This window comes from Lactuca virosa, chromosome 7 (assembly GCF_052849685.1).
Source record: "Lactuca virosa cultivar CGN04683 chromosome 7, Lactuca_virosa_CGN04683_v6, whole genome shotgun sequence".
Lineage (NCBI taxonomy): Eukaryota > Viridiplantae > Streptophyta > Magnoliopsida > Asterales > Asteraceae > Lactuca > Lactuca virosa.
Window position 1 is genome coordinate 175,900,634 of NC_136432.1, and position 12,193 is coordinate 175,912,826.

Consider the following 12,193-nt stretch of genomic DNA (forward strand, 5'->3'; position numbering starts at 1 on the left):
TTTTTGTACACATTCAGTCCTTATGACCGATTTTCTTTAGGGTTTGCTCACGTGATATCCTATGTAGGACAATAATTAATGAGGTGTTCACATACATGACTCTTCCTTCCTTATACCTATAACCTAATTCATGAATCGATCAAATAATGGTTGTGCACTAGTTTTCTCCAAGAAGAAGATGTCTTCGGCTTCAGTTTCATCCATCTCAATAACATGCAATTAGATTCTTTATGATTGCTTTCTCTTAACTCGAATTGGAACTTCCAAGACAAAATAACACCATGGAAAAAAGTTTAAAGTCTTCCATAATTCTTTGGTATGTCGATTTTGACCATTTTTCTGCAAATAGTTTTTTTTTTCTTTTCAAATTGACCCCAAATTTTGAAGATGCATTTGCAGCTGTTAAAGTGGAGGTTTCTCGTCCTTACATGTAACCCAAAAGGACCATGTTATTATTATTAATAGTATAACCAACTCTTATGAATGTAGACATTATTTCCAAAAATTGAAATTATTATGCCTAATGTATTTTCTTCACCTGATGTAATGTAGTTGGTATTGCTATTGAATAAAAACTTGTATTGGTATGGAATATAGTTGGTATTGTACTATCATAGTTATTAATATTAATAGTACAATGCTATTACCAAAACCAGGAAAAGTAACATATGATTCCAGTGTTCAGACGAGCCGGACACGATAACACCTCATTAATTATTGTACTACATAAGATGTCACATGAGCAAAACCTGAAGAAACTCATCATAAGGACTGATTATGTAAGAAAACAATAAGGTCTTATTTTACAAAAAAATCATTAAGGACTAAATGTATACATATTGAGAACTTAACCTAGAGTAATTAGTCATAAAGACTGAATGTGTACAAAAAAAATAAGTTCAATGGCTTGTTTTACACCAAAAAAAACAATGATGACTAAACGTGTACAAAATTAGACTATATTATCCTTTTAGGTCACTTTCCCTTAAATGAACTAGCTAGGTATATTGAAGACAAATGTTTTTGAGAAAATTTCATAAATATCATTGTAAACTTTCATATATATATATATATATATATATATATATATATATATATATATATATATATATATATATATATATATATATATATATATATATATATATATATATATATATATATATATATGGAGATGATCAAATGAGAACACCTAAAAGGTTGAGAACGCGAGAACAGTTGTAGACCAATCATTCCATAAGGGCGTAAAAGGAATTTTATAATGTAATTAAATATGGATAATTAATTAATTCCTACAATCATGAGATGTTATCTAATTAATTGATTTTTTTTACTTAAATACTAGAAATAAATTCAATCTGATTTTAATCAATCAGATTATTAAAAAAAATGTTTTTTCCATAATTAGAAAATGTTTTTTTTACCAGTATATCAAAAAGATTGATGAATTAATCATTTCAACCAAATATGTGTAATCATACAAAAATAAAAACATATTTATAGTCATATATGAATCCGTTGTAATCGTGAATGAATAGATGAATTAAGTTATAATAATAAACAAATATAACACAATTTATAGAGAAAAATTACAATACAACTATAATTATAAATAAAATAAAACATATTGGATACTTATAACTAGATTACACATCTATTCATAAATAATAACACAAAAAGTTACAATGTAATACATATCTATTTTTCTATAATCACATTTGAATACAACATAAACAAAAATTATAATAAAAATAATTAATTATTATTATTATATAATCATAAATGAATAAGGCAAGATCTTTTCTACTTTGTATTGTTTGGTTGTAAATTAGCGCTCCAACATTGTTTGTAGAAGCATATCGATTTCCTCTACACACTGTCAAATAAAGAAATAAATACAATTAACAATCAACTAAATGAAAAAGATTTAGAAAAACACATATGACGTCAAATTATATATGAAGAGACATGAACAAAATATAAAATACATATGAAATCCTATAATTGTAATTATATTCATAAATGAATATATATCATTAATCACAAATGAATACACTTCTAATCATAATGAATACCGCTCTAATCATAAATAAATACCATAACTGCCGATCCCACGAGAGGCACATGACAAAACCCATTCTTGACTTAGAGAGTGTCACAAATGAGATGAGAGGAATCAGAAGAATAACTCAACCAGTTAGAAAAAAACGCCTCAAGGCAAATTAAACCCTGAAGTAATAAAAAAGATCACACATGAATATAAGAAAAGAGTTGTTGACCTCTCGGTTTCAGCCCTCGATTCATCCCTTTTTTCATTCCTTTTTGTCAAGTATTACCACACCAAAAGCACCCTTTTAATGCTTAATTTGCTGCTGAAATCAAAGATCAAGAACAACTACAAAAACATTACCTTTCTAGTCATTGTTAGTTGTTGAATTTCGAGTAAATCAAGACTCAAAAAACCTCCATTAAACCCACTTTTTGCTGCTGAAATTGATGAACTGATTTCTGCTCCTTCTTTCTCATTCTTTTTCTTCGTTCCCTGCCAAGAATAACCACCAGGATGGGGTTGTGTTTCCGGCGAATTCAAAAGAGGCAGCAGCCTCTTGGCTTTTTCCCCTCACCTCGGAGCAGCCTCCTCCTTTCCCTTCGTATTGAATTCCCGGAGCAGAAGCGAAGCAGTTAGGAAGCTGCTTGATGATCCCCTCGCTACCCCCTCTGTTGCTTCCATCTTTCTCCTTTCTTTAATCAAACTGAGAACCGGTGGTCTTTTTTCCCCTCCTCTTTCCGATCAAATTACCACCACCGAGCCCTCCTTCTTTCCCTTTCTTCTTCTTCATTCGCTACCAAGAATAACCACCAAGAGGGTTTGATTTAGACGTAGCGGTTGATACTGATGTACAGATGAGGGAGGCGTGCCCTAGGAATAGAGAGAAAGATGAAGTCGAAAATGGTGGAGTGATTGATGAAGTCGTAGGTTTATACAGAGACAGATTGAGAGATTTTAGGAGCTGTTTAAAATAGGGGGATGATTAATTACCATGGTACCATTTTCTTATTTTTAATTCAAATTAATTGAATTTAAACATTTTAATAATAACAAAATTTCTAATTAATTATAGCCTTAGATCTAAAATAATAAATGGATGAGATTTGTTCTCGCGTTCTCAACCTTTTAGGTGTTCTCATTTGATCCTACTCCTATATATATATATATATATATATATATATATATATATATATATATATATTGCCTAGTAGATGTTTAGCAAAAAGATGTGATGTAAGAGGAAAATAATAGTGAAATTTCAAAAATCTTGAAAGTAAATCAAGTTAGGGGTTGAAGTTTAAGAACATTATAATGAATATATCAAGCAAAACGACGTACTATGGTGGGTTTGGGTGCCCAAACGTATATACCTTTAAGGCTATATTCACATTCTCATATATATATATATATATATATATATATATATATATATATATATATATATATATATATATATATATATATATACACTTTAAACTTTAAATATATATCTTTATAAAACCTATAAACTCTCATATATATACTTAAATACTTAATTTAATCATAATAACACTATCTTTAAATTGATTTTATATTATTAAAAACTAATGAACTTGTAACATTTCAATATTACCTTTCTCCCAAAATTTTTGAAACATATCAATAGAAATCTCGTTGTAGTCGATCGATAACAAAGTTATGGTAGATATCTCCATCATGAACTCCGATAGAGCTTAATTTGAGATGACTAATCTCCTAATAACATGAGATGAAGAAGACTAATTGAACAATTTTACGTTTTTAATTCATACCCTCAAATGAACATCAACATGGAAATAAATATGCAAACTATCACTACTCTAGAAAATAGGAAACATGCATGCAAACTAATCATGGACTCCTAATCAAGAGTACTAGCTCCCCTTATTAAAACATGAGGAAAATGCCAAGTCTTCCTCCTAAAACCTTGCAAACATGAAGACTACTTTTGTTGTGGCTTCTCACCGGATCATATCAAACTTACCCAATAATATCAATCAATTGAACATAATTTGGGTCCCAAATTCAATATATGACTTGGAAATGTCATCAATCCAAACGTATTCATCAACCAAAATCCATGTCTACATTGATAGCTACTTCCAAGATGTCGATCGATAAAGAAGTTAAGGTTGATTGAACTCACCTCTTTGGAGTTACAAATCCCAAATTCATAACCACCAACTACACATTCATTTCATGACAAGATAGTTTAGAGGAGAAAAAACACAAATCTCCTAAATTGATTGTAGGGGATGAAACATATTGTTTAGAAATCGATTTGAAATATGCAATCACCAAATTTTGATAATCGATTATGCATAATATGAGGCAGAAAAAAATAAATTTGTTAATAACCATGTCGTGAATAAGGATATCGACTGTGAAAAGGATTACAAACGAGTATTTTAGTAATTTAGTTTATATATATATATATATATATATATATATATATATATATATATATATATATATATTACGAGAATAAACATGTATGGTAAAAATATTAACAAATATATTTGTTGAAATAACCAAGTCATTGCAATAATAAATTCTTAATAGTATGTTGGCTTGAGAAAATTTAATATTATTTTCAGAATAAATAAGATGCTATCGATTCAGGGGACACCAATTTAAATGCCTTTTATATGTATAACATAATCACTAATTTGGCTTGACCAAGGTAAACGAGGGAGATATATTCGAATATTCGTAAGTCAACCACGACAAAAAATGAGTTGAGTCACTAAACATATAAAAGACACACAAAACTCAATCATTAGCAAGGTTCTAATTAATGTTAGATGTGACATTGGCGGCAATATTAAACCTCAAACTTGTATGAGTTGTAGCGAGCTATGTCGTTTGTAAGGTGTGACTTAAGACGACAATTTTTTATGCAATTAATAATTCGATGTATATTTTCTACTATTATTTATTTTTATATATGTATGACTTAAGGCGATATTTTGTTAAAGCGTGATGTCAAATACAAGCCTTGGAGCCATGACACGTCATGGCGAAGCCATGAAGAGCTTTTTAGAACCTTGATCATAAGCGTTATAAATATTGTATATTTTGAAACCGATACAGTAAGGTCACATATGCTACATACTAAATTTGCACCTAGTCCACAAAATAAGGGTTAATCATTTGATGGATTTCGGTCGATGCATTGTGATACTTCTTTCAACAAAATCTCAAATACACCAATACATAAATTGGATATAGATACAATGAAAAAACTTAGGTTGTGGCGACAGAGGTTATGTAGGGGCTGCTTTAATTGGTTATAGCAACAGAGCTGATGAGATGAAAAAGAAGTTAGATATAAGGTATCAAAATAACAATTAACAATTGGATAATTTCTAGGATCGAGTTTCCAAACACTTTCTGAAACCTATAATTCATTCCTATTGCTTGTGGTATACGAATTCAAAAGTGAGATAATCCAAGAACATGAACAATTCGAATTACAAGCCTAATTTGAATTAAGAAACATATAATACCTTTGCTTTGATGTGTTATTTAGAGAGACAGAAAATGCTAAGAATCAAATTTTTGAATATTAAGAGTGTAACCTTTACATGAAATATCCATCTTCATTTTATAGAGGGAAAATGGCTAAAAGGAAAATGGCCATTCGAAGTTTGTTATCTTCCTTCCTGGTGCCAAAAAGTTGGTTAGGAAGGTGGTTATACACCAAAACTGGCGCCAAAATGGTGATTACAATGGTATTCATAAGACATACCAAACTATTACATTATCATGATGTCATAACTGGTTTTGGCGGGAAATATAGTTTCAGACTCTTTCCTATTATAAAAATTTGTTTAGGTTTCGGGGCATTGCCTAACCATCGAAATCTGTTTAGGTTTCGGGGCACTGCCCGACCACCGCCAGGGGTTCTGACCCTGTATTCACAAGTTCATATTTATCATTTTTGAGTGTGCACCCCATACTCCGGATAGTAAACCGAACTCAGTCTATATCTTGATAGTAATTAAAATTACACTAAAATATGCTAATAACACTAGTTTACCAACAAAAGATTGACTTTTACTTCTAAATTAACAATAATAATAATAATAATAATAATAATAATAATAACAATAACAATAACAATAACAATAACATAGAAAAAAATTGATATATATCTCGAACAACATTGATTAAATACCTTTTATTATAAGAGATATATAATTATATACATATAGGTCGAACTTAGCATTAAAACAAAGGTTCTAGAAACGGCGACCACCATACATTAATAACAAATAACATACACCAATAACCTAAAAAAGACAAGTGAACCACAATTTCATGACATTAATGCTTTTTCATATCCTAAGAATCACGAGAAGGAAATTTGAATTGATTTCACATATATATGCATCAATCCTTTTAATTAAGTCTGTACAGCTGACTTTACTGCTTCAAATAGATCACCAGTCCCAGTCATAATCATCACTTGTTACACCAAAAATCACACCAATTGTCACAATAATAGCCTGAAACACAACAAAACACAAACCAAATGAAAATATTAAAAAAATAATAATATTGTGGGTGTTAGATTTAGCAATCTTGGATCTATTGTAAAGATTGTGAAGAAACACCTAATGGGATTTGACAAAAATATGAGTGAAGGGGAAGAATGAAGATCTTACAGCAATTAAGCATGCAATATATCCAGGTTTCTCACGATGATCATATCTGGCACACATTAGAATGAATGCTCCAATATACCAGGGGATTGCAGCCATGAAGAAACCAATAATGAACCTTCAAAATCAAAAACCCAAAATCAGATCAAACTGATATATATATAAAAAGTTAACTTAAAATCAACTCCAAGATCATTTGATTTGTTTGAATTTAACAGGATTAAAGCTTACAATAACCACGCTATGCCAATACCACAGCATGGAAGGCGCCTCTGCCTTACAGGTCTTCCCTCAGCAACTGCATAACCTGGAAAACACCATAATAAATGCACAAATTCAACATAAACCCTAATTGATAAAAAAACATAGAAATTGGGTAGTGCAATTCGTCGAATTTAACAGTCTGATCGTAAGATCATTCCACATTGACAGTTTCGCATGTTCTGTTGTTGATTCTATCATGTATCAAACTAATTTGGAGAAATTACTGTGAAACAGATCGATTTTAAGATCATTATTAAGTTGATCAATCTCAATTCTCAACATAAACACTATTTCGCCTATTTGATCCGAAGAGATCCAGTTATGATACCTGGAAAGGCCTGGTAACCATGGACGTAGTGGTTGACAGAAGGACCACCGGAGACGCCGGGAGGTGGAATTGGCTGCGGAAAACCGATGACAGGCGGCGGAGGAGGATAGTTTTGAACGCCTTGGAAAGTTCCATATTCATAAGGGGGTTGTTGCTGATCTTGATAGTAATCCTTCCCTGGTTCACTCATGATTTTTTTTTTGTGGAGATGATATTCGAAGAAATTCTAGGGTTTTAGGAGGTTCCGATCAGATGATTCTCAAATTGGATCGATACTGAATATCTACGATACTATACGAACACAAATAATATAGTTCAGATAATTCCAATCCTTCTTTTGCTAATTAAATGCCGACACGTGGACATATGAGTTTCTTTTTTTGTTATTTTTCTTTTTATTTGTAATTCATGTGAAAATCGTTCAGGATAGTGTCAACTTCATATGTTAATTGTACGAAATAGCAATCATTTTTTTATTGCAAGTGGTGATTTTTCTCAACCAATTTGTACTGTTCATAGAAAAATGTTCATATTATCCCACAAAGATGATCTCAACTCTATCCGATAGTTAAAGATTCAATGCACATCTTATAAGGTTTAAGAAGGATTAAGTGTAGTTGTAATATTTTGATTTCTTGGATATGTATAAAAAAAACCGAAGAGTCATAACTAATGTAGCTACCCATGCTTCGTATGGTCGGTGTATTCCATTTACCTAATTTCAAAAAGTTAAAAACATTCATTCATATTAAATATAAAAACAAAAGTACATGCCTACACAAGAAATTCACAAAACTAACCATAAAGATTCCATTCTATTATAAAAAGAAACCATGATTAGCAAATTCACAATACCACAAACTCAATTAGAAGTACATTGTCATAATTAGGGGCATAGCCAAGGAATTAGAACTTAATGATTTGCTTAGGCTGGCTCTGAAGCTTCCCAAGTGTATTGTATAATGTTGTGTGCAATTCATTGAAGGGAGCAAACTCCATGCTGAAAAAAAACATGACTTAATCTGGTAAGCTATATATGGTATGGATGCCTCTTTGAGTTAACACATAAAAAACCACATAATAATAATCAACTTATATAGACCTCCCCATTAAGTACCAACTTTTTACACATTCACCCTCATTTATTTTTCCCTTAATGGGAATAAATGGAGGATTTACTCGTATTTGAATTTTTCTTCACGAATCAAACCCAAAAGGTAATCTATCATTTCTCTGCACTCTTCTCTCTTATCTACTCTTCTTTTTTATCTAAGCTAATCCATTTCTGCAAGCAGAATCCTTTCAACAAAAGCTCCTCCATATATACAAATTATTATGATACACATTAGTTTTTAAAAAAAAGTTCTTGTGATGAACACAATGTTTTTAATCAAATTTTCATAATAATATAAAAAGATAAACTTGATGATTCTTAAATAAAATTAATCATGAAAATGTTAAATTGCATTACAGATTTCTACTAAGCATTTAAACAAAACAAAGAAAAACAAAACCCATTATAGACCAATAATCGGAAATTTTAAAAAATCAAATGGGTCAAATGTGAAAGAATGATTAAATTGAATACTTACTCTAAATATAAATGAAGAAGTTGATACAATTATAGGCTTCTTAGGCATTCCGCTATTGGTCACCATTGTTCCGCCCTGCCTGAAACCATTATTCATATTTTATTTGAAATAAAACTTAAAATGATATGAAATTAAAAAAAAAAATCTAATCTCTCCTTAAGAATTTAAGAACCAAAGAAGCAGCGTTACCACCAACACAACTAAATCCCAGTGCAGGTTCAAGCAAGTTATCCTACAAAATTAATAAGTGAAAAAATTAGAGTAAATCATACCTTGAAAGCTAAAACAATGACACAAATACAAAATAACAAACACAGTTTGTAGATTTTTCAAATGAAAATTACCAAATAGCCCTTGACATTTTTCACATCAAGATGGCTCTCGGTAAACACGAACATCAACACCAAGTTTCTTGAGTTTCTCTTTCGCACAATCTGACACACACATACACATACATATTTTTATGCTTCCAGACACATCTTAAAATTTTATTTTTACGTTTGAATGAAAACAAAACACTACCCGGTGGAGCGACAAACATGATAATAAGATTAAATGCAACAAAAATGAAAGTAGCATGCTCTTTTGTGATAAAAATGAAGTTGCATGCTTTTTTTGTTGTAACAATGAAACTAGCATGCTATTTTTTGTCATAAATATGAAAGTAGCATGCTTTTTTTGCCAAAAAAATCTAGTTGAATGCTATTTTGTTCATAAAAATGAAACTAGCATGTTATATTTGTCATAAAAATGAAAGCTTTTTTTTTCTAAAAAATACAAATAGCATGCTATATGTGTCATATAAATAAAAAAAAAACATGCCTTTTTTGACATATCAATGAAGGTAGCATATTATTTTTTGTTTTAGAAATCAAAGTAGCATGTTATTCTAGTTATAAAAATGAAAGGAGCATGGTATTTTTGTCATGAGAATAAAAGTAGCATGCCATTTTCGTATTGTCTATGCCAGAAGGCTTCCCGTGAATAATATTTTCACCTTCAAATGCCCATTTGTTGACTAATTGTTGTTCTTTTTCTCCAAAAGCAACTCAACCATCTTGACCAAAGTCAACTTTCACCGAATCTGATAAACCAAGAAAGGCTCCACACAGTGAGACACAAAATGTTGCAGAGGATCCTAACCCTAAGCCCAAAGGAAGCTCAGAAGACACACTCACTATTACTGTTTTATTCCTAAAGCAAGAATAAACATATTAGCAAAAGCTTTTGTTTCTTTCTTTTCATTCCCACTAAGTGTTGATCGAACTATCCGAATATGAGTAAATGACTATTGTACCATTCTTCCAAAACTGATTTTGAATAACAAATGATGGTTTACATAGAAACACATACAATCATACAAAACAAAATGAAACATCCATTAAGTCTATTTGGTCAAAACGAAGAACCACATAAATAATAAGTTTAAAGGAATACGTGTTGTTAAAGATTATAAAGGAAAACATACCCATGAATAGAGGTGTATAACCAGAGAAAAGAAATAACTCCATAAGCAATTCTAATTTTTGTCTTCTAGAATTTTATGTTCTTCCACTAGTGTTGCAATGAGTTTGATTGTCTCTGGGGAACATCTTGTGCGTGAGGATGAGATTGTATTGATTGAATCAGGTAATACCTCTTTGATTCTTCCAATGGGCCATGAAAAATTTAAGCCCACGTCCATGAGGTGGAGTGTAAGAGTATTATCGTCATTATCTATTGGAAGAAAAATGAAGAATAAAGCATCGAGATTTGCCACTTCTAAATCATGTAATACTATGTTACCAAGGAAATATGTTACTTGAATCTTTACTAAACTTTAACTACCATATAGTCTTTTCTCTTACCAAAATTAATGAAATTTAGATTTAAAATATTTGGAGTTTATTTTCCAAGATTGGGTTGTTGCTATCTTAAAGGGAGTTTACAAGGTTGATTTGGTGTTTACAAGGTTGCTTAATGATATTTCCAATGAGTTCTCTCTTTTAAGCATTGTATCTATTTCACAGTGACATTAAATGTTCTTATAATTCATATGTGTGAATCAAAATATTCTAAGGAAAAGAATATAAAATATTGAAGATATTGATTAGTAAATGAATAGTGTATTTAATAAGTAATTATTTCTTGTCCTTTTTGGAATCTCAAATTAGTCAGAAATGTTTAAGCTACCATAAAATCACTCATCTTCATGAAACAGTTTTCTAAGATTCTTTCATAACCCAGAGATTACGAAATTCGAGCATGGCATCCAATAACCAGAGTACTATAGGAATTCACAAAATACAATAGTTCTCGACGGATTTTGCAATATCAAGATCACAAAAAAGACAAGAAACAATGATAAAAATAGGAGTTAAATTATACCTTGTTGCAACAATCGCAAGTGAAGGTAAGGAAATTGGTGAGCTTACAATCATCACCGGAGTTATGTTTACGACAGGAATAATTAGCATCGATTAATTTAAGCGGACCAAAAAAGACACCGCTAAAAATTCCTTGAACTGAAACATGAAAAACAAAATCAAACGATAAAAATGGATAGAAAAAACGATTTACTAATTCTCGATGGCGAATCCGAAGGTTTATCGATTTTCTCCATCCAGGGTATTCAGCAAACGTCATGGAACTGAAACATCAAAAGCGAAATCAAATGATAAAAAAGATAGAAAAAAACTATTCACCTAGAGAAGAAGAAGATAAAAATAGCACATAGGAGGACCACCTAAAAAACGTCGTAGAGAAGTGGGAATCAACCGATAGGAGATATATATCAATTAGTGTTGTAGTAGAAGAAGACGATCCTTAGTTTACGAAAAATCACGAAACTGGAAGTCGGCTAAGGGTTTTTTAGTTGATTGGAAATCGAAGTGTCGATGTCATCTAAGTTTGTGGAATTCACCGGGATGTTGAGGAAGTATCAATGAGGTTGCTTTCATGGATTTGAGACCCAATAGATATACATGAAGGATGAATAACCACCGCAAAAGGCACATGACATTAACACGTGTCCAGGAAGCCAATCAGAAAAATCATATTGGTGAACAAAGGCGGTGGAAGACACGTTGATCACAAGCGTGAAAAATGAATTGGGAAGCTGACTAAATCCGACTAACCCTTAATTTGGAGGGACTAATATTGACAGACTCGAATAAATTGTGACGAATTTGTAAACCATAATAGTTTATTGTTCCTAAGGTTTTCCTCTTTATATATATATATATATATATATATATATATATATATAGCTTAGGTTATTCTATTCTAACTAATT

The 12,193-nt window shown here is 30.8% G+C and overlaps 1 protein-coding gene and 1 long non-coding RNA gene across 2 annotated transcripts; both read right to left on the reverse strand.

Annotated features, from left to right (window-relative positions):
* Positions 1 to 6,310: 6,310 nt before the first annotated feature.
* On the reverse strand, positions 6,311 to 7,618 carry LOC145123629 (large ribosomal subunit protein eL20z-like). Its single transcript, XM_079058832.1, has 4 exons — positions 7,328 to 7,618; positions 6,967 to 7,042; positions 6,739 to 6,853; positions 6,311 to 6,579 (listed from the first exon to the last, which is right to left on the reverse strand). Exons 1-4 carry the CDS (start codon positions 7,515 to 7,517, stop codon positions 6,514 to 6,516), a joined length of 447 nt encoding a protein of 148 aa, XP_078914958.1. The 5' UTR covers positions 7,518 to 7,618; the 3' UTR covers positions 6,311 to 6,513.
* Positions 7,619 to 8,111: 493 nt separating this feature from the next.
* Positions 8,112 to 11,877, reverse strand: LOC145125865 (uncharacterized). The gene is made up of 8 exons (XR_013716204.1): positions 11,645 to 11,877; positions 11,287 to 11,548; positions 10,388 to 10,635; positions 9,917 to 10,003; positions 9,264 to 9,353; positions 9,109 to 9,151; positions 8,920 to 8,998; positions 8,112 to 8,327 (listed from the first exon to the last, which is right to left on the reverse strand). It is a non-coding gene; the product is annotated as an uncharacterized LOC145125865 (long non-coding RNA).
* Between the last annotated feature and the right edge of the window lie 316 nt (positions 11,878 to 12,193).

Coding starts and splice junctions, on each gene's coding strand:
- LOC145123629 (XM_079058832.1), bottom strand. CDS start 7,517: ATGAGTGAACCAGGGAAGGATTACTATCAAGATCAGCAACAACCCCCT. Junction 6,854..6,966: donor ATTGGCATAGCGTGGTTATT/GTAAGCTTTAAT, acceptor TTGATTTTGAAG/GTTCATTATTGGTTTCTTCA. Junction 6,580..6,738: donor ATATTGCATGCTTAATTGCT/GTAAGATCTTCA, acceptor GTTGTGTTTCAG/GCTATTATTGTGACAATTGG.